Below are 22,912 nucleotides of genomic sequence, written 5' to 3'. Positions count from 1 at the left end.
GACAAAGAACCTAACAAAGGATTTCCCCCCTTATTTATGGGCTTCTTTTATATCAAATATTTCATAATAACATATAAATCAAGCCACATTTAATGAATTTGTTTTATTGCAAATACAATTACTCAAAAAAGGGTAACATACATATATATGTGTATCAGTTAGTAGTATTTTAATATTTCATATGGAAACTTCTCTAGAAACTCTGGGACATGACACTCTTGTATATACCTGTAAACTTTACATACCTGTAATCCAGACTTTGGTCCCAGACAGTTTTCCTCTGTTGGCTTATGGTAAGGAAAAAGTGCTTTGTACTTATCTGTCATAGAGATGGCATTACAGATGAGCTCTGTCACTCCCTACCAATTTAGCCCTGGTGACAAATCTTGATACTGGAGTGTGTATTTGCCTGTTTGTGCTATCAGTTCACTGAAAAAGTCAAAATTTTGCAAATTGGAGGGTATGAGCTGAATATAAGTTGTTATTAATTTTTACTGTGATCATTTTTATTTAATTGCACAGAATTTCTTGGCTTGACATTATTGAAGAGGCTGGACACTGGTCTATTTGTGATATTTCATGAAAATCCAATCTTTTGGGAGTAGTGGTACAGGGTAGTATAGCCATTGTAACCTAAATGATTCCTTTCCATTTATCAGATTCTCACAAAGGGTGACTACCAAATATTTTTACTTCTGTTTATAAAAAAAATTGTTCATTGAAGTGGAGAAATAAATAGGAACCACGTGTGATTTTACAGAGTTGCAAACCTAGAAAGGATTTGAGATTTGAACATCTCTAAAAATAAAAGGCAAACTTTTTGTGTCCTTCAGCATTCTAATAACTTCAATTGTATTATTGGGTGACGTAATTAAAGAGGTCACAGCAAACACTGAGAATATTGAGTTGTTTGGGTGAATCTGTCTTGTTTAGATTGTTGAAAGATTCATTGATTTGTGGGTGAGGAAAAAATGTGGTTGGGTAGTTTTAACATTTGTATTTCATTTTAACATTATGTGATGGATTTTTTGAGGCTATGTGAATATTGCAAGGCAACCCTAGGGCAGCTTAGGGTTGTATAAGGAACTGGCTTTGCTGTCTATGTTCAGGCCCTTTTTTTCTGGCTTAACCAGAAACTTGGCAACCTTCTCACCCATCACCAAGGTATTTGGATGTCACCTCTTAATCCCTTTCACACCTGCTGACATTAGTCCATCTGCACAACGGTTGCCCTGATCTGAACCTGCATCCGCAGGACTGCACTGGCCTCCTGCTGTTTCTCTGCCGCCTGCTTTCCTCCCTATGGTACGATTTTCACCCTGTGCCAGAATCCTCCTGTCCTACTTCTGTCTGATCATGATATTCCCATGCTAAGAGCGGCCTCTATGGCTTCCTGCTGTCATTGGTGTAGCCTAAAATACTCCCTGTCTTCTTTTCCTCCTTCAGTGCTCACTTAGCGTCCTTACCGCCTCCATCTTTTCCGCCTCCCACACTCCATCTCTCTTACCTTTTCTTTTCTTCCTGAATTCTTTCTACGTCAGAGCCTTCACACGTTATTCCCAGCACACTTGGGACCCCCCCAAATTAGGTTGAGCTGTGTCATACCACCCAAGACTTTCCCTTCCGAGCACCCATCATAATTAAGTTAGATCATTATTCCTTTTTGGGTGATTATTTGATTGTCTGTATCCTACACTACTCAGTCAGCTTCAAGAGGGTGGGGCTATTCATTTAATGTGACATTGATGGTCACCTCATTGAAAGGCCCCCAGGATAGCGCCTTTAAAGTGCTCAATAGGTCTTGGTTTTCAGTGACAATTGGTTGACACCTGTAGTCTCCATGTAATGATTAATAATTGTCTTCTTTCACTTGGAAAATTATTCATTTTGCATGACAGTGTATATACCGTGTTTCCCCGAAAATAAGACCTAGCCAGACAATGAGCTCTAATGCATCTTTTGGAGCAAAAATTAATATAAGACCCGGTCTTATTTTACTTATTTTACTATAAGACTGGGTCTTATAATTAATAATATAATATAATATAATATAATATAATATAATATAAACATAAATACCAGGTCTTATATTAATTTTTCCTCCAAAAGACTCATTAGAACTGATTGTCTGGCTAGGTCTTATTTTTGGGGAAACATGGTAGTGCACATATATAAAGGATCTCCAGGATGTGAAATCACTCAGGTAAAGGGTTCTGGTATCAGGTTCCTAGAGCAAGGAGCCCAGCGCAGGGAGGGAGTGGCAGGGGCTGTTGCTAAATTCTGATTCTGGCTGAAGATAATTTATGTTCTTGAAACTCTGACAGCATATACAGACGTGCATGTTTTTAACATTTTGAAGAGATAATAACATTCTCTGTGCACATGGGCTTTTAGAATATGAGAGTGGGCGGCATTAAGGCCGTTACAGAAATGGAAAATACACAGGGTGGCAGAGGGTAGGTACTTCCAGTCAGAGGCTGACAAACTTTGATTGGAAGGTGTTGAGGAAGCTATCCCATTTTGTTTGGCCGGCAAACACAGTCCTTGCTGTCCTCATTCTGGGGTGAGCTGGTCTCCAGTCAGCAGTGTTTTCTTTTTTGGGGAGGGGGAGCGACAGCTTGTAGAAACACATAGATCATCTGTTTCAATTTTCCTGCCCACCTGTAGACTCCAAGGTGTGTGGACAGTGTCAAGTGATATTGTCGCGTTAAGGAAAAAGAATCTAAAAAGCTGCATGGGGCTTTGGCCTCTACGGTCTGTTCTGGGCCAGGCCCCCAAAGACTTTCCTTCTCTGACTTGGAGCCTACTTGTGCCTGCCTCAGGGAAGTCTCTGAAGAATGAAGCAAGTACATGGTTTGCCAGACACTTTCAAATTGCTGGGTCCCTCTAGGGGTTAAAGGGCTTTTTGTCATCCTCCTCTGAAGATAATTTTTATCAGAATCCATAGCCTGAGGTCTCAAAACAACAACAGTACAAAGGCCTTCTCAGGCCCGGCTGAGCCTTGAAGTGGTGGATTCCTTCATGCGGGCCTTGCAGCTATGAGAGCTGGCAGAAAACAAAATAAGCAACAGAAACACAGTGCTGTCTTCGCCTGAGTGTGGGTGTGTTCATTTCATAGATACAGGCACACCCACCTGGAGGCAGGGATGGAAAATGTACTTTAAGGCCACACGCCTTGTGAAGGGGCCCTAATGGGAGTCTGGGGATGGGCTCGGGGAAATGGGATACAGAAAAGCTTTGCTTTTCTGCCGTCTTTTGGTTTGAAGGTTGTATGAGAGGGGTGCCCAGTTGGCTCAGACCAGAGCATTAGAACATGGGTGATGTGCTGGCCTCCTGCAGATTTTGTTTGTCGAACGATTTAGCAAAGCATTTGCAAGGTTTCTCTATTTGATAGTTCAGTATCTACAACAGGCCGAATTTGGATTGGCTGGAAAGAAAGGTGAAATGAGGTAATGAGAATTATGTGATTTTTTTATTTTAATTTTTTTTTGAAGTTCTGGCATCTTGTATGCTCTGCCTACCAGAAATATTCCAGCAGAACCATGATAATGCCTTTCATCTGCTAAGCCTTCCAGATGGCAATTTCTCAGCCAGTGAGCAAAAGAGGGAGCGTCTTGAGTTTTTCTCTGGGTGGGTTAATTCCCTTCGTTGGTGTGACCCAATGAACTCTGGTTCACTTTGGTGCCAAGCGCCATTGGAATGTCATCCTGAAGTCTTTAGCCTGTAAAAATCGCTACACCTCACTTTAAGGGGAGGATGTCTTCACATTGCCAGTAATAAATAAGTGACTGTCTCAAAAGAGCACTTCAAATGCTTTCTCAGAATGCTGTGTAATCTAAGTGGACGCTAAATTCCTTGAGGACCGAGGCTCTCCTTCTGCTGGGAACGTGATGCGTTGGGAAGCTGGGCGTTGGATTCTGGGGTTCCACCTTTTCTAGTTGTGCACACAGACTCAGTTCTCTGGCTGTATTTATTGAACCCTTTCCTTGGCTCAGGGATCCTCCCCGTGGCTCATTTAATCTGGGGATGTTTGCTGAGTGTTTTGACCTGGGACCACAGTACAAAATGGTTTCAGATTATTCGTGGATTTCGGGATCTCTCAGTCCCAAAGAGGAAAGACATATGCACACAAAAGGGAAGTACTGTGTAAGCCTGAGGGTGGAGTGGTCACAGGAGGCTTTAGGACAGGCCATGTTGCTGTGCGTTTTGAGGAGGTTTCGGGATTTATTGAACAGAGCAACACCTGTAGTTTTTTTCTCCCACCACCACAACAACCCCATCCAACTTGCAGGATGCAGAGCTGAGCCTTATGTTACCCATGCAGCCTAGTAGATTATGATCCCTACAGTGTTGTTTCTCTGGGTCCTACTCCTTTGTCTTTATCCAGTCCCCATTGACCCTGAGGGCGCTTGCAGCCTACCCCCGTGTGCCTTTCATTGAACTTGTATAATTGATACTCAGAGATTACCACTAAATTTATCTGTTAGTTTTGTTCCCCAACTAGATTTCAAATTCAGTGAGGGCAGGGACCATCCTTTCCACATCAAGTGCAAATGCAATCAGTACATATAACAAGCATTTAGGGAAGGCTAGTTGAGTATATTTATATGTCATTATTACCTGGCTCTGTAAGTAAGACAAGGCAATTCATCAGTAACTCTAAAGTATCAGCAGAGTGGTGTTTTTTTTTTTTTTTTTTTTTTTTTAATGAAAGCACAAGTTTGTGGTCAGTAGCATATTACCAATTTGCTGTTCATTCACTTATTCATTCATTCACTAAAAGGCTCTACCTTTTGGAATAATGCTTGTCTTTTCCTTCATTGGGTTTTTTTGAATGTTGCATTTTTTACTGGACTGAAGATTTTATTCTTTAAACTTGGTAAGTATTTTGATAAATCTTTATCTCTTGGATACTGAGTTAGAGCTAATTCTTTTCTATTGAGTATTTGGAGTGGTTGACCATAAACCATTTGAGAAATCAGCACTTTTATTAATGAGTTCTGAGATTTGGCAGCAACTAAAATTGATAATAATGGAATGTGCTTTGGGTAGAAAACTGTAAGACAGTATTTCACTCTGCATGCAGAACAGAGACAAGCATGCTTCCCACAGAAACACGTAACCTATTGGCAATTTAGGTCGGAACATCACGTCATACAAGGCTGGACAACAGCAATTGCTTCTTTTTAATTCTTACGTGGCATTTATAACATGCTGGGCACTGTTGTACACGCAGCTTGTGTGTGTTAGCTCGTTCAGGCCCCCCAGTGATCACGTGCGAGGTGTCTTCTGCACCATTCTTCATCACCCTGCACGGAGGCCCAGACAGGTGTGTGCCTGGCCCCCGGGCGTGGTCACGAGCCCACAAACAATCCCCCTGCGACTGAAGGTATTCCAGTTACATACAATAGAGTATGCAACTGGGAGATTTCAAAATATTCAAAAAGAAGTTTCAATGGTCATTCTTCTGACAGTGTAGGGCAGTTCTATTATTTGTTTCCATTACAGTATGTGTGTTTATAGTAGTTTTTTCTTTTAAATTGTGGTAAATTATACATAACTATGATGGTTAGTTTTGAGCTCATTTAGAGGCCGTCTAAAACAAATAACTTCACATTTTGATAAGTTAAGAGACTTTCAAAGCATTCCTGTTTTCCAAGCAAAGTGGTTTCAGATAAAAAATGACAAACGTTGCCTTCTTGCCACTGATGCTTGTGAGAATGGCTTTGGAAAAATGTGAATGTAATTTATACGTAATTATATCAACTTACGCTTTCTCTCTGAAGTCTTGTCAGAGCAGAATGTATAAGATAACATCTCAGTTTTGGTATCCTAGCAAGTTAGGTGTTTTGTTGTTTTTTAAAGTTGGGGTTGTAGATTCCTATGCTTGGAGGGACCAGGCAGAAAACCAAGCCACTGACGGTCAAAGGTGTGAATGTGATAGGGAGCGATGGGGAGTGTGCTAAAGGGTCAGCCATGCTTCTGCCCCGTGTAGGGGGAACTGCTTTCCTTCCCTTGATGGTTGGCCAGAGAATATGTACCTATGTTGCCAGATCTAACCATTTTCCAGAAGTTGGGACTCCATATATTTTTTTATTTTATTTTATTTTATTTTTATTTATTCTTTGGCCAAACACAACAACTGGTTTCCATCTACAATTACGTTTTAAGACCAGAAACAGCAGGTCGGCTGGAGTCGCAGCGCCGGCCCTCGCCCGACGGGCAGCGAAGGGGGACAGCTAGCGGGCCTGCTCCAAGAAGGCCCTGCAGCACCGCACACACTGCTGGTACACAGTCTCGAAGTCGGGGGACTCCATATATTTTAAATGAGGAATTTCTCAGCTCGGTGCTTTGGAGGAAAATTCAAGTTAAGACAAAGCAATACCAGAAAGCGTGGCGGACCCCCGCCCTCCCCACACACAGAAGAGTAGCGGACTTAGAAGGAGCTCTGTGTCTATCCATTGACTCCCCCACTGGGGCCTTAACTCCTGCTCTCCTTTGCCTGTTGACATTTTGGTTGTACACTTCTTGTAGATCTATCCCTGAAAAGTTGTATGTAAGCTAATCCTCCCTGCCCCCTGCCTTCTTTCTTATTATGGAAGATCAGGGGACTTTCAGGGGACTTTGGATGAGTCCTTGGATACAGTGAATGTATTAGTGTATTAATTTTGTATTTAGTGTATTAGTTTTACTCAGTGTATTAGTTTTGTATGTTTGTACTTCTTTGTCTAAAATGGAGGGCGCTGTTAGATATTGTATGCCGCTTGAGCTGAGGAGGTCATTAGTTAGGCACACTTTGGGTTTCTCAGAGATTCTTATGGCTGTGATATTTGTTGTAATGAGATTGGACCTGTCAGAAGAGTTGCAGATGCCTGGAGGAGGGTTCAGCTCTTAATACTGGCATCTAAATTCTAGGCATGTTGCCCACAGCTTCCAGTTTTAAAAAATCTATGTCAATCTGTTTCTTTATATCTCAGTGCTATTGCTATCTTTCTTCCTTCCTTTTTTCCATCCTTCGTTCGTTCGTTCGTTCCTTCCTTCCTTCCTTTGTTCGTTCCTTCCTTCCTTCTTTCCTTCCTTCCTTCCTTTCTTTCTTTTCTTGTTTGTATTTAATCATTCTCTTTGGCTCACAACAGCAATCCAGTACACAGATTTACTTTTTCTATTTTCAACTTCATCATTATTTTTATGTAAAAAGTATGTTTTGAGTTATATCAGTTACATGAGGATCTAGCTTCTACTCTGTAGAGAGAATAGAGATGTCATTTATTGCAGAATTTGTACAGGTAGATGTTCTGCTACACTGTGTTTCCACCATCATCTGGGGGCCTTATTTGTGTTTCACTTAATGAAAAATGACCTTATTTGGGCTGATTCCAAGCCAAGATCATATAGGCCCCAAGTTTTTCTTGGAGGAATGGGGGAGCAAGAGGAGAGTAATATTTGAAAGAAATAGTCCTTTTCCTCCTTATATTATTCATTGAGCATTTCACTTACAGATTATTTAATGCATGATATTCTCATATAATTCTGATTCCTTTTATGTTTTCCTAGCCCCCTCTTTTTTTTTCCTTCTTTTGAAACAATTTCAAACCTATAGGAGAGTTGTAAGCATATTCAAAAGAACTATATACCTTTACTGAAAGACTCTATTCCAGTTTCTCCAGTTATCCCAATAATGCAGAAGGATCCAGTTCAGAAGCATACACCACACCCAGTTGTCACGTCTTTTTAGGCTCCTTCAATCTGGAAGAGTTGTTCTTTCTTTCCTTGTCTTTCATGACATTAACATTTTTGAAGATTATAGGCCAGCTTTTATGTAGAACATCCTTTTTCTTAGAGGGTGCTCTCTATTTGTTCTTCAAAACCCAGCTTGTGTTACCTTTTATGAGGAGAACTGGGAATTGGTTGCGCTCTCCTACAGATTTCTACATCACTCTATTAATACAAATAATTCAATATATTGAATATATACAATATTGTATATACATATATACAAATATTCAGTATAAATAATGAATATTTATATTCTTTCATTCACTTACTCATTCATTCAGTGAATACTCGTTGACTTCTGGGTGCCAAGTGGGATACATTTAAGAACAAAACAGGGGCGGCCGGTTAGCTCAGTTGGTTAGAACGTGATGCTCTTAACGACAAGGTTGCTGGTTTGATCCTCACGTGGGCCACTGTGAGCTGCTGCCCTCCACCGCTACATTGAAACAACTACTTGACTTGGAGCTCATGGGTCCTGGAAAAACACTTAAAACACAATTTTAAAAAGTTAGAAAAAAAGCAACAAAGCAGATTGACAAAAAAATTTCCTGCTTTTATGAAGAATACATTTTAGTGAGGGTAACAGACCACTAATAAGATAAGTGAACTAGCAAGTATGTCAGATAGTGATAGGCGCTGAAGAGGATAAAATCAGGCAGAAAAGAGAGGGGGAGTATTCTTGGTAGGTCAGTCAGGGAAGTCCTCCCATAAAGGTGATTATGGAGCAAGACTCCCAAGGAAGTGTGGTAACAGGCCATGCAGGTATCTGCAGGACAGCAATTGGGGCAGGGGGAGCCTCTAGGGAGCTGAGGTTCTGTCTTAGGAGGCCAAGTGTGGGAGAAGGCAGTGTGGGATTGGAGCAGATGGGAGGGGAGAGGGGTAGGAAAAGTGAAGGGTGAGATGATTCTGGGCTTGTGACCATGGAGGGACATGAGAAGCCCTTGGAGAGTTTTGAACAGAGAATTGATATGATCTGACTTGTGCTTGAAAAAGGAACCCTCTGTTGTGTAGAGGATAGCAGGTGTGTAAGTACTTGGAGAAGTAGAAGCAGGGAGACTGATGAAGGGGCTGTGATAAGCTCTTTGCACAGTTTGTCCTCTATGGCACATTGAAGGGGCTCAGTGTTTTCCAGCCTTTATGATACGCTACACAAGACTTACCTGGGCTATTTGTAAGTGATGCAGATTTCTTCGCTAGAAACGAGGATTCATTAGGTCTCACCTATATTGTTAACAGCCACCCCCAGGTGATTCTCATGTGGATGGTCCTTGAACCACAAGCTGATAAATACAGTAACAAGTGATTTTGGAATGAGTGAATAATTGGTGTATGGGAAATCCTTTAGAGATACTTAGACATGAAGTGTTGCTACTCTTAGTGCTTTATTTCTTATAAACATATTAATTTTAAAAAAGATGTCTGTAGTTGTATAAATTTCCTTTTACAACTTATCTTGTACCTAGATCTCCAACTAGGCAAAGCTATTTTTTAAAGAGAAGATGTGTATTTTATGAAATGAACATAATACTCCGACATGCTGTTTTCCTGCCTCTAAATGTGTGATTTCAGAAGGACTGAATAAATGCTTCTAGTAGGATTCATTCACAAAGATGCTATTAAATGTATTCAAGAGGAAATTGGATTCAGGGAGTAGATTGGATGAAGCCATTAAAGATACAAATGAGTGTTTTAGATACAAATGAGTGTTTTAGGTACAAGTGAATATTTTAGAGCTGGAGTGGACCAGATCTGGCTTGGCATTTTATTGCACTAGAGGTCCACAGGGTGTGTGTCAGCAGGAGCCTTGGAAACAGTGTAAAGTGCAGATCCTTAAGGGACATTTGTTTCTTCTCCTTGGTGTGAGGTAAGTTTAATCTTGCATGGGTAATCTTGGGTTGAACATGAAAATAAGTTGTGCTTTGTTTAACCGTATAATGTTGTGATCAAGAGCATGGCCATTGCAGCCAGATTGACTCCAAATCCTACTCTGAACTCTCAGTGTGACTCCGGGCACCTCACATGCCTCAGTTTCCACACAGGAGGGAACTAGTAAGTTTTTACTTACTTAGCTCACAGGCTCATTGTGAGGATTGAGAGTTAAAATGCTCATACATACTTAGAATGGGGTCTGGTGTATTATAAGCACTCGACAATTAATTAGCTTTTTCTCCTCCGCCCCCTCCTGTTGTTATTATTATTGTTGTTATCATGATTAATTTCAGTGCTTTCAAATCATGTTTTGCCTTCTGGAGTACAAATTTTCAATGATTGTTGTTTTGGGATGAGTGTAGTTATTGGTTGTGGCTAAAAATATGTTCATTTATGCCTCGGTGTATATGAGGAATTTAAAGTCTTCAGTGTAGTGTTTGTCCTTTGTATTTATGACCAACATTTTCCGGAAGTCGGTTACCGTCACTTATGTAACTGGTTTTTTTCCTCCATAAAAAAGGGATGCTCATACTTGCTTCAGAGTCTTGTGGTGAGAATTAATGAATAAGTTAATGTGTTTGGCTCTACCCCATTAACTTCTAATTAGCATTAGTTACTGCTCTTATAGTCTCTCCAAGTACTATCATCAAACTGATTCTCTGAATCAGGGGCTTTGAAAGGACTCTTCCTTATGCACTGTGGGGAACTGTGTTTTATTTGACATCTGCTGTTTTATTACTCCCTATATCTGAAAAAACAATCTTACTCCTCATATCTAAATTTTTATATCTCCCCATCAACAACAAAAAACTAAATTAACTCAAATAACAACTTCTTGTAGAACTTAGTCATAAAATATTACTTATTAAGTAAGTATTAAGTAATTATTTCTTTCCGCTGGTAGATCACCATCTTTCATTTTTGACTATTTTCTCATTGCTATCCAACAGTTATATCTGGAGTTAGCAATAATTCCTACAACAGGTCAGGGAAGGCATAGTGTGGTAGAAGCAGTCCTAGCATTGTGGTTTAAAACAAACAAAAAAAGATTTGTGTTTCAATTCTGTGTCATAGAGCCAAGATTTGGAGCTTCTGCACCCCACAACCTTTGTCTGTCGAACACGGTTGATAATACCTTTGGAATAACATATATGTCATATACCGGGTTCAAATACCGGCATATGTGGCTGACTGTGTGCGGCTAATACAATGATTTTATTCGTTTTTCCAATGAGATTCAGTTTGCTAATATAATTGAAACCAATTTCATAATTTTCATATAAAGCAAAAGAAGATATCTTTTAGGGTCCTAATGTCAATTGGATTTCTGCCTGACATAGACTTACCTTAAATATCTTATTTCCAAACTTACTCTGGGAGGACACCTCTTCTGTCAATTGGTAATATAAAAGCTTTCAAAGGATGTGAACACAGAGTGAATGTGGTATTTTGTGTCTTGTGTTTTATTCAAATAAAGTAATTGAGTGTAATGAAATTTTACATTTCCAGATTTTGTGTTACTATGGTTGGTCATCAAAGGAGTCTGCTAACAAAGGGCAGGGGCACCGATCTGTATCCAGGGGAAGACCAAGGCCTGAGCCAAACTGGTTCTTAGGCTCTTCTAAAGGCAATGTGTATTTTACGGCAAGAGTCCTTTGTTCACATAATTACAAAGTTAAAATTCAATTCCTTGCAATGTAGGCCTGAAAGGATTATCTACCCTCTTGATTGATATGTAAAGAAAGTTTTCTAATCTTCTGGAACTATGGCTTTTGAGGAACAAAGTAATCTAAACTATAATTTTGACGTGGGACAAGGGATGTGGTTTATAGGTTTATTCTTAGGATTCTCATCTTTGATTTGCCTCTGTAATTAAATAGCTGCTTGTTGGCGGGGAGGGTGTGTAGGGGAATGCTTTAATTGCTGTTGATTTCTTAGTGATACTTTGAAGTGGTGTCCAACTGTCTTCCTGAGCTTTCAGACACTTTGATGAAACAATAGGAACTTGTTAAGTACATAACCAGATTCGTCCACACAGCCCCTGTATAGGAGGCCTATTTTAAGTCAGATAGGTTTGATGTCCAGACTGAAAAGCATTTATTCACCAGTTCTGATAAAAGATCAAGTAGTTTAACCTCTTACGCATAAGACGGAGGGAACTAAAACCATTCTTCACCCCCTTCCAAAACAAAAGAAAAGGAAAAAAAAAACACGAGGAAATATATAGAAAAATAAAATGGTGCATATCTTCTTTGTTAATGCATCAGAATTTAGACCCTTTTTACATTTTCTCTTTCTTATTACATTTTGGTGAAGCTCTTTTGTCTTTGCTCATCTCCTTTCTCTTTCTTATTCTACCAATTTTGTAATTTTGGTATACTCTATTTATCAGGCTCCTTTGTACAGACTCATTTTCCTGTACTCCACCATTTATTTGGAGCTTCTAGAAGTTCTGACCAAGCTGTCTTTTTTTATACTCTATACTGTGTCTTACAGAATCTCATACATACCCATGGTTGCTGAGTCTCAAATTTTAATCCTGAGCGTATTGACCTCTTTTCTAAGCCCCTCCTGTCTGACATTTCCACTTGAATGTTTTAAAAGGCATGTCAAACCCATTGGTACAAAACTAACTTACATTCTTTCACAAAAGCTGGTTCCTATTCTTTTTTTTAAAGCACAATTCTGATGTTTCCCCATTTGCTTGAAACTTCCCAGGGAATCCTCAGACTTTGCTGGGGGGAATGAAAATGGTACAGCCGCTGTGGGAAACACTTTGGCGGTTCCTCAGAAAGTTAAATATAGAGTTAACCACATGGCCCAGCAATTCTACCCCTAGGTACTTGCCCAAGAGAATTGAAAACAGGTGTCTATATAAAATATGTACAGGAATGTTCAATAGCAACATTATTCATAATAGCCAAAATTTGGAAACAACTCAAATGTCCATCTGTTGATGAATAGATAAGTAAAATGTGGCATATACATAGAATGGAATATTCAGCTATGTAGAGAAATGAAGTACCGAAACGTGCTACAACATGGATGTACCTTGAAAATATGCAAAGTGAAGGAAGCAGGACACAAAAGGCCACATATTGTATGATGCCATTTATATGCCATGTCCAGAACAGGCAAATCCATAGCAACTGAGAGCAGATTAATGGTTGCCAGGCTGGGGAAAAGGGGGGGCAGAAAGGGAATGGTATTTCCTTTTGGAATATGAAAGTGTTCTAGAATTAGATAGTGGTTATTACTGTAGTGTATTTTGAAGATACTAAAAGCACTGAACTGTACGTTTAAAAATGGTAACTATTAGTTTCTCAGGGTTGCTGGGACCACAAATTGAGTGATGTAAAAAGCAGATAATTTTTGTCTTACAGTTCTGGAGGCCACAAATCTGAGATCAAGGTGTTGTCAGAGCAGGTTTCCTCTGAGGGCAGTGAGGGAGATTCTGTTCCATGTCTCCCCCAGCTTTTGGTGGTTTGCTGGCAATCTTTGGCATTCCTTGGCTCATAGACCCATCCCCCCAATCGCTGCCTTTATCTTCATATGACATCCTGCATGTCTGTGTCCAGAGTTCCCCTTTTTATATGGACACAGTCCTATTTGATTAGAGCCTACCTTAATTACTTCATTTTAACTAATTGCACCTGCAATAACCTACTTTCCAAATAAGTTTACATTTTGAGGTCCTGGTTTTGATGTCACATGAATTTTTGAAGTATATAATTCAACCCATAACAATGACTTTTATGGTGTGTGAATTTTATCTCAATTAAAAAAAAATCCCCAAATCATAAAACAGCCCTCCAAGAACTTCTAACTGTTCTCAAGTTACAGACCAAAGCCCTGAACATGGTCTGGTCCCAGCCTACCGCCCTCTCCAGTCTTTCTGCTCTTTTCTCATTCTGTGCTCTGGCCAGCTGACTTGCTTCCGGTACCAGTCACACTCTTGCTGACCACAGGGCCTGTGCCTGCAACCAACTTTTATTTCTTTTTTTTGTAGGAAGCCTTTCACCCTTCAGGTCTCAGCTCCAAAATTACTTTCATGGAGAGTGCTTGTATGACTTCCCAGTATAAGAAATCCTCTTTTATCATATGTTATTGACTGCTGTATAACAAAGCACTCCACAACTTCCTAATGTTAAGCAACATCCATTCTCTTATGCTCCTGGATTCTGTGGGGCAGGAATTCAGACACATGGAAGATGACTTGTGTCTCCTCTATGATGTGTGGAGCCTCAGTTGGGATGATTGGAACAGGTTGGGGCTGGAATCATGAGGGAGCATCTACACTCATTGTCTGGTGCCTGGACTGGTCTGACTCAAAACCAAGTTCATCTGGGACTGTGGACCAGAGTTTTTACCCATGGTTCCTTCATGAGGCTCATAGGAGGGTGGAGGCTTAGAGTGGGGGCGGCCTCAAGCTAGTCAGACTCCTTACAGGGCAGTTCATCTCTAAGAGTGAGTATTCCAGCAAACAAAAAGAAGCAAGAAACTCCATGGCTCTTACGACGTAGCTTTGGAAGTCACATGGCATCATTCCCACCCTAATCTGATGGTTGAAGCTGTTATAGCCAACCCAGATTCACAAGGAGGGGACATAGAACTTACCCCTCAGTGGGAGCAGTATTAGAACTTGCGGCCATGTTTATAAACTGCCACAATGCTCATTAATCTGTGTTCCCTCACGGAGCTCCTTTGTAAATCACTCATTCCATTTTATTTTTTTTGGGGGGATTATTAGTTTATTACAAAAGATAGACATGGAAATTATTTACATGATGGGATTTCAGAATATCAGTGGAATGGGTAGCTTTACATAATGCCATTTTAATGGTGATTTATTTCAGTCTACATACTTTCCAGGAATGTCACCATCTCTAAATAAAGAATCCTTGTCATCTAGAACTACTTTAGTGCCTCCATATTCTGGAAAAAGAACTCTATTTTCAACTTTCATGCTAACTGGTTGAATCTCTCCACCCTTTCCTTTAAACCCTGATCCAATATCTACTGTTGTTTGCAGTACTTTTCCTTGAGATTTTTCTGGAAGCATAATGCCTTCTTTGATTACAGTTTCCGCAGTACTCCTTTCAACTAATACTCGGTCAAAGAGGGGGAACAACTTTCTAAATGCCTGTCCTGCCATGACTCCGGCCACTGCAGTTCATATTCTGCCAATCACTCATTGCTTTGTGTTACTAGTGGATGAATTTCTGCCTAGACAATAAATTCAACTAGACGATAAGCCTATTTTGCTCACCGTAGTATTCCCAGCATCTAACACAGTGGCTGGTACATAACAGGTACTTGGTGAATGAAACTCTATGGAAAGAAAGTTGACTGTGAAGAATTAGAAAAGTTAGAGGATGGCAAGATATTCGCTTCTGTTGTAAACATCACAAGCTTATGCAGCTGATGCAGGCATGATCACTAGTAAATACGTCCACTGGTCCATGGCTTTATTGTTTTATCCTCGAGATTTCAGTTGTTCAGCTGTAAATCTGTGGCTGCTTTGTGACTGTTGATATTGCTTGAGCTGTCTGAGAGCTGCCACTCAAGAGGAAGTCATATTGATGCCTGCAATAAAACATAGCAAATGAAGTATAAGTGAAGCCAAGTGCTGGCTGAATGAATTCTCCAAAAGAGAAAAAAGAGAGTTAAAAAATGGAAAGTTTAAATAGGCTAATACTAATAGGGTTTATGTGTATGCTCAAGCATTTCTGTGCTTGTTAGGTGTAGAAGGGAAGGTAGTAAGGGATATAGTTTTTTATTTATTCTTTATTTTCAACAGACTGTATCAGAGCTGTGTGCGGCCGATCATGTTTCTTTAACACTCTGCAGAATTTAGAAGGAGATTCTCCCTCCCATTTCCTTGGCTCCTCCTTTGAAAAATTTCAAGTCTGAGACAGACGCACATATGACCTTGCCAGGCACACAGTTCACTTGTCCCGTGGTTCCCGCACAGCTGCTTGACATCTGTGCTACAGACTCGGTAGATAAGTGCTAATTTCCCTTTCTTGCCTGTAAAATTTTCAGGGCAGTCATTTATACAGAACCTCTTAAAATGCGGAGGGATGTGGTTCAATAAATTAAAATGCAGTTGTAGTTTTTGCTTCTACACACTGAAGACCCTCCCACCCAAGGCAGTGTTGGGTAATGTTAAACACCGGCTTTGGAGTCATATGGACCCTGGTTTGAAACTTGACTCTGCCCCTTTTTATTGATGTGACTCTAGGCAAGTTACCTTCCATATGCCTCTCTCACTTAAAATGGGGGGAGATGATAATAGAGCTGTTAGAAAATTTTAGTGAGATCTTACATATAAAGATCCTAGTACAGTTTGACACCTGGTGAATGCTCAATCGATGTTAGTTGGAAAATAAGTTTATGCTGCTTTAGGTCTGGAATACAGTATATTATTGTGATTATTTCTACATTATGTTTAATACTGTGGCTTATGCTTTGAAAATGTCATTAAAGAATAAATAAGCATAAATTGAAATGGAGAAATGGTTCAAAATTCTAAGACTTTACAATATTGAATGTATTTTTTCCTGCATTTTTCTAACATCTACCATAGCTAATGCCACCAGACAGAATGCATGGTGTTTGTTTCAGGGTGTTTGATTTAGGCTCCCTTGACTCTGGACAGGGTCAGCATGGACTGGGAGGCGGGGGTACTCTCCAAGGTCACCCATGAGAACTCCAAATTTTTGGTTTCAGAAGGCTGTTATTGGTTCCTCCTTGTGTAACCACTGATGGTGGCAGAGGCTGTGGTGAAGTTGGAGGAGTGAGGGTTTTGTAACAGATGGTTTCTTGGATATCTGAGGCCTGTCCAGCTCTAAGATTTGGAAATGATGGGCCAGACCCTGAATGGGGCGGATGTAGGCTTGGTTGCTAGAACAGGAAGTGAGATCTGCGGGTGATGTCTTTGGGGCAGCTGTTGCTGCTCGGCTGATGGCTGGTCCCAGCAGCCTGGGCTTCCTGAGGCTTAGCGAGGTGATCATGTGTGGTTCAGTAACAAGGTGGGAAACTGCCTGGGATCTGAGAGGGTCATAAGCACTTTGGAACTATTGGCCTCTTTTAGAAAGGATGTCAGCTAGTGTGCCTTGTGCCACCTTTGGCATGGATGGAAATGTGGGAGCCAAAGATATACGTGTCATCGTACACTGGTTAGCCCAGTGTTCCAGCTTTGTGGGAGGGCTCGGGTGTCCTCATAGACTAGGAGCTTATTCCACACTTTGCTAACATCCTCTGATACCTTTTTGGAATAATTAAATCATTCTTGGCTGGGTTTTAGTATTTGGCCTGCATCTCACTAGCTGGGTGTCCTTGGGCAAATTACTTAACCTCTCTGTGCCTCACTTTCCCTATCTATAAAATGAAGAGGCCAGACTAGATCAAGCCATAGGTATGAGGGGACCTTTAATGTCCAACTCTGATTAAAGCATTTTATGTATCTTTTCATATATTTTAGTATTTGCTTCTTTGAATGGTGGGTTTCACAAATTTGTTTCTATACAAAGTGAAACATAACTTTCCTTTTGCTCCTAAATTCTTTCTTAAAAGATTCAGGTGGTGCTTCCCCATATCTAGTATTCAAGAGTTTGGAAATTAGAGTCTGTACCATTATTTTCTGGAGCAAGGGACCCAGATTTTATCTCCTGCAGTCTGGAAATGATCTTGTCCCATTTGTTGTTGTGACAATACTGGTCACAATAGCTGTTGGGGGAGGTAAAGTATGGAAACATGGTATAGAGTAATGGAAGCATAATATTGCGGTAACAGTAGAGGCCATCTGGTCAACCCATTCATGTTGAGAGGAGACTAAGGCCCAGAAAGTTTTTACTTCATGTCTGATGTTATACAGCTTGACCCTGTGAAGAAACAGGAAACCTCTGCCTTGGAGAATGTGGAAATAGTAAGAGTTAAATGCTGGACTTTCTTAGTGAAGAGAGAAGCTGAGAATTGAGCGCAAAATGACTAGAATGACAGGGCAACAGAAATTATAAAGGTGGGGACAATTTGTTAAGTGAGAGGGAAAGTACTGTATTATCTTTACCCCCCGAGGTTTTACAGGCTGTTGTAAATTTTGCACAGGGGCGGACAACCTAAAGAATTTTCAGGATTGCCTCTTTATTTTGTTGTTGGTTTCTTTTGCTGTGCAGAAACTTCTTTTATTGGGGAAGGGGAACAGGACTTTATTGGGGAACAGTGTGTATTTCCAGGACTTTATTGGGGAATAGTGTGTTTTTCCCAGGACCCATCAGCTCCAAGTCAAGTTGTTGTCCTTTTAATCTTAGTTGTGGAAGGCGCAGCTCAGCTCCAAGTCCAGTTGCCGTTGTTCAATTTTAGTTGCAGTGGGCGCAGCCCACCATCCCTTGTGGGAGTCGAACTGGCAGCCTTGTTGCCCAGAGCTCATGCTCTAACCAACTGAGCCACCCATCCGCCCCTGCTGTGCAGAAACTTTTTAGTTTGATATAGTCCTATTCATTTATTTTAGCTTTTATTTGCCTTGCCTTTGAAGTCAAATTTGTAAAATCCTCTTTGAACCCAAGGTCCATAAGTTTATTACCTATGTTTTCTTCTATGTAGTTTATTGTTTCAGGTCTTATGCTTAAGTCTTTGATCCATTTTGAATTAATTTTGGTATGCATAGTGACAGATAGCAGTCTAGTTTCATTCTTTTGCACATGGCTTTCCAATTCTCCCAGCACCATTTTTTGAAGAGGCTGTCTGTTCTCCATTGTATGTTTTTGGCTCCTTTGTCAAAAATTATCTGTCCATATTTATGTGGGTTTATTTCTGGGTTTTCAGTTCTATTCCATTGGTCTGTGTGTCTGATTTTCTGCCAGTACCATACTGTCTTGATTATTGTTGCTCTGTAGTACAAGATTATTATGCTAAGCTAAATAAGTCAGACAGAAAAAGTCGAGAACCATATGATTTCACTGATATGTGAGATATAAAACTGAAAGCAACAAAGAAACAAGACAAACAAATAAACAAAAACACATAGACACAGACAATAGTTTAGTGGGTACCAGAGGGTAAGGGGAAGGGGGTAGTAGATGAGGGTAAAAGGGATCAAATATATAGTGATGGAAGGAGAACTGACTCTGGGTGGTGAACATACAATGTGATTTACAGATGACGTATTACAGATCTGTTCACCTGAAACCTATGTAACTTTACTAACATTGTCATCCCAATAAACTTTAATTAAAACAAAAACAAAAAACGAGGCTTTGGAATCAAACAGAAAAAAAAAAAAGATTGTAAGAAAGTTGTGGTATCATGCTCTGCTGGTCCCAAGGTCACAAAAACTCTGTAGCAGGAGTTATCATTTAGGTTACAAGTAGTAAAGGAGATGGGACTTTCAAGAATATCTAAGATAAAAACTGTGTCCCATGGCCAGGCCTCATGCATAGCACATTGACAGATTGTTCTAGATCCAAGGCAGCACTGGAAATGTCATCAGTAGGAGTTTGTGATTACTATTCCTTATTGTAACCTGCTATGATGACTTATCAAGATTAGGGTCTGGCTAATTACCATCATCTTTGTTTAAATAGAATTTCTAACTACTTTGTCCTATATTGTTGGCCAGCAGGCATAGTGTGTGTGTGGGGGGCGGGGGCAGGGGGGTCAGTGTGGTGGATGGAGGTGGTTGACTGCAAAGCCATTTAACTTGGGCCTCATGCTCACCAAGGGCCTCAAATTTATTTCTTTAGTGTTGTCTCCACATGAACTTATACATTCAGTCACAGAGACAAACTGGCAGGATTGAAAGAATGTGGCATTCATCATCAAAATTTTGATTTGTTTCTCATTAATAGACATTCTGCCTGTAAGTGCACTTTGAATTAATATGTCTTCTAAATCTTGAACTGTCTTACAAAGAGCATAACTAGTCATAAGTGTTTGGGTGTTAGAAATGTTAATTTGTTCAGTGTAGACATTAAAATATGTCACTTCTTTGTTTTTAACGGAACTGGGAGTATTAAAATTCAAAGTGGCTAAAGCCTTTCTTGACCTCTGAAAAGCCCTGCTAAACCATCTTTGCATTGGTTGTCCTGGATCATGTGCTGGTCCAATCAACTAGGGGTGGGGCCATCACACGATGTAGAAAACTTTGCCCTCTTGGTACATGGAAAAGCCTGGGACATTTTCCCTCAGAAAGTGCTATGGGTATGGCAGGCTTGTGACTGAAGATGGGGAACCTGTGAGTCTGATTTATAAGTCAGACCCTCAGCAGAACTCTGATTTAGTCATGAGATTACTAACGCGTTAGGCAGCTCAGCTAATTTCTCAGCCAATTTACTCTTGTAAATTACAGATGAATGACACCAAATGACTTTTGAAAACTGTGAAGGCTGTAAAACTCATTTATGCTTTGAGATATCTAGCCACTGCTAAAATACTTTCCTAAAAATGAAATAATTGTTTAGGCAGTTGGCAGTTGTTTTGGTAAAATTTCATAGTGAGCAGCTCTATGAGGAAAAACAGTTCCAGAAATGAGAGGATAAAGCGATGCAAGGGGCCATTTAGTCAGCTAGATGAAGGCTGGAAAACATAATTGGTTGTGCTTAGGAAGGGATAAAATTGGAAAGCAGGGCGAAAATGCGATTCAAGTCATTGATGAGGGGACTTGGAAATGAAAACTGCATTTAGTAGTAACTGACCATGCATTTTAAATTCATACCCCCTCCCATTTATTTTTATCAACGTGTAATAATTTAAGCTGTAACCACTACCAAGATATATCTTAGTCGGGACTGAATTGTATGAGTCACCATTTTTGTTGTTATTTGGCCAAAGCTTTGATGTCTACAATAGAAAATTTTATGTGAAAATGTTGGTGTAGGGACGGCGTCCCAGAGAACAGTTTCCAGGTTCTCGACCTCACATAGAAAGGTGCTGGCTCAGGTAGTAGATGGCCATCAACTGTGATCAGATGGCCATCAGCTGTAAGTATTTGACCATCAGCTATAACCAGTTAGCCATTAGCCACTAATATAACTGCCATGGCTACGCTAGCAAGCACGGATTGCGGCTAGCAAGCACGGTTAGCAAGGAGATTGTAGATTGTGGATTGTGTTGATCCTACTTCCTGTGTCTTGACCAGCCGCCAGCGAGAATATAGTGGTATGACTCCCCTATTTGTGGCTCCACTATTGCACTGTTGTTCCTTTTTTGGCCTCACCATATCCTGCGTTCTTGTGTGGGGAGCCGGAGCTGAGTCCCTGCATTACAGTTGGCATATTAATAGATGTTGAAGTGAGCAGTCTGGGACCCTGTTGCATTATGAGGGAAGGGATTTTGGACTTTGGTGGTTTGCAAACTCAACGTTTGTGTGATTAGAGAGCAGTGGATTATGGGTAAATGGTTGCAACTTCTAAACCAGCCTAGTATACATGGATTCTTGTTCATTCACAAAATGCCTTTTCTGTGTGCTTGTTGAAACTCTAATATCCTGCGTACGTTTTATTACAATCATCTGTGATATAGTCAACACATCTGCAAATACTATGAGACTAGAGTATAGGCACCAATTGTAACCCTGTTGCTTTATGGACACATTGTGTTTATCAGAAATTATGGCATTTCTGTACATTTTTCTTCAGACTTCTTTTATATAGAGCAACTGACATGGTATTTCAGTGTATTATTTTGCCAGGAAAATGTCAGATTAGTAATCTTCAATAGGGCATTGTGCATCTCAATCACATGTGGAATTTAAAAAAGGAAAATACAGCTCCTGGGCTAGGCCTGAGGCTGTTAGACCTAATCTCCAGTGCTGGGCCCATCACATCCTTTTGATTCGTAGTCTCTTCCACCATCCTTCCTTCTGCAGTAAATACATACTGAACTTGGTGACTTGTCACTGAGCTGAGCATACAATGGTGAACAAAACAGAAATGATTCTTGACATCTTGGCATTTGCATCTATGAGGGAGCCAGGGAATAACTACATAAACACTGCTGGAGAAAAATTATAAACCTCGGTAGTGCTCTGGAGAGAGAAACAAAACACAAGGGGGCAATGAAAGAGAATAACAGGAAGAACACAGTTTAGGTGGGAGGGAAGGCCTCTCTCAGGAAGTGGTATTGCAACTGAAAACTGAGGGGTGGGGAGAGTGTTAGCCATGTGAGGAGATGGGGAAGAGTCTGTTAGGCTTGGGGGCAGCGTGGTGCAAGGCTCTGGAGTGGGCAAAGGCTTGGTGAGTTGGAGAATGAGGAGTGAGAGAGGAGAGATTGTGCCTGTGTCTATTCTACATTCCCTTAGTATTGTGGTTACAAGATGGCTTACCTAAAGGTCCCTTTAAGGCAAAGGGGTCCTTGCCAGTTACAGTGGTGGTCACTGTTTAGGTCTGTCTGCTAAGCAAATTCTAGGGTGTCTGTTGGCTTTGTTTTGGACGTTGTAAATGGATTTCACTTGAAAACGTTACAAGAACTGAACGATTAGTTTAAGCAAAAGAATTTAATTGAAAAATGCATCCTTGTTCTTGGAAATCCCTTGATACTTGGCCATTGTCTTCTAGCCTTTTCATTCAGTGTTCATTGTCCTCTGCTTGGAGTACTGGGCTGTAAGCCTTTACCTTTCACCCCCTACCACCTGTTCTTTTTGTAATGCAGCTTTCTTTTCTTTCCTTTTTTTCTGAGCACATGGAAGTGAGACCGGAAAGAGTTCACTTAGTGGTTCTTCTTTGGAATGAAATAAACCTCGGTTTCCTGTGAAGGAATTCTGGTGGATTTACTGACAGGTGGTAGTTTCTCTCTGTAATCAAGACCCCCAGGAAACATTAGGTACAATTACATTATTGATAATAATAATGCCGTATGCACTTTAAATTTGGGACAGGGTCCTGAGTACAATTGTAACATGTATCTTGGCACAAGGGCCCTGGCTGAGGAGCAAGTAAGGGCTGAATCCACTGCAATGTATGCAGCCCGCTCTCCCACATCCACAGACATGGAGATGGGTCAGCCTGGAGGAAGGGGGTATCTTTTTTCTATGTCTCATGAAAGCCGCTTAGCAAGCCAAGCCTATTTCTGAAATCCCCCAGAGGTACCCTAAGGACTGGCCTGAGTGACTCTGCCTGAGAGAAACCTCAGTGAGCTGTGGATCCCATCTTCCTGCCCACCTGGTGAGACATGACGAGAACCACTTTCAGTCCCCTTTTCACCACACAGA

At 40.5% G+C, this 22,912-nt stretch overlaps 2 protein-coding genes across 2 annotated transcripts in view; one reads left to right on the top strand and one right to left on the bottom strand.

Annotated features, from left to right (window-relative positions):
- TSPAN5 (tetraspanin 5) overlaps window positions 1–22,912 on the top strand; it is a 163,732-nt gene that overhangs the window by 22,695 nt on the left and 118,125 nt on the right. The window lies entirely within an intron of this gene.
- On the bottom strand, window positions 14,558–14,860 carry LOC308497941 (10 kDa heat shock protein, mitochondrial-like; the record flags this gene model as incomplete). The annotated part of the gene is made up of 1 exon (XM_081049009.1): window positions 14,558–14,860. The coding sequence occupies one exon, from the start codon at window positions 14,858–14,860 to the stop codon at window positions 14,558–14,560; it is 303 nt and encodes a 100-aa protein (XP_080905135.1).

Source organism: Rhinolophus hipposideros, assembly GCF_964194185.1.
Source record: "Rhinolophus hipposideros genome assembly, chromosome: 1".
In the NCBI taxonomy this organism is placed as follows: domain Eukaryota; kingdom Metazoa; phylum Chordata; class Mammalia; order Chiroptera; family Rhinolophidae; genus Rhinolophus; species Rhinolophus hipposideros.
Note: the sequence above shows the minus strand (reverse complement) of the source record. Positions and strands in the feature narration are given on the sequence as shown.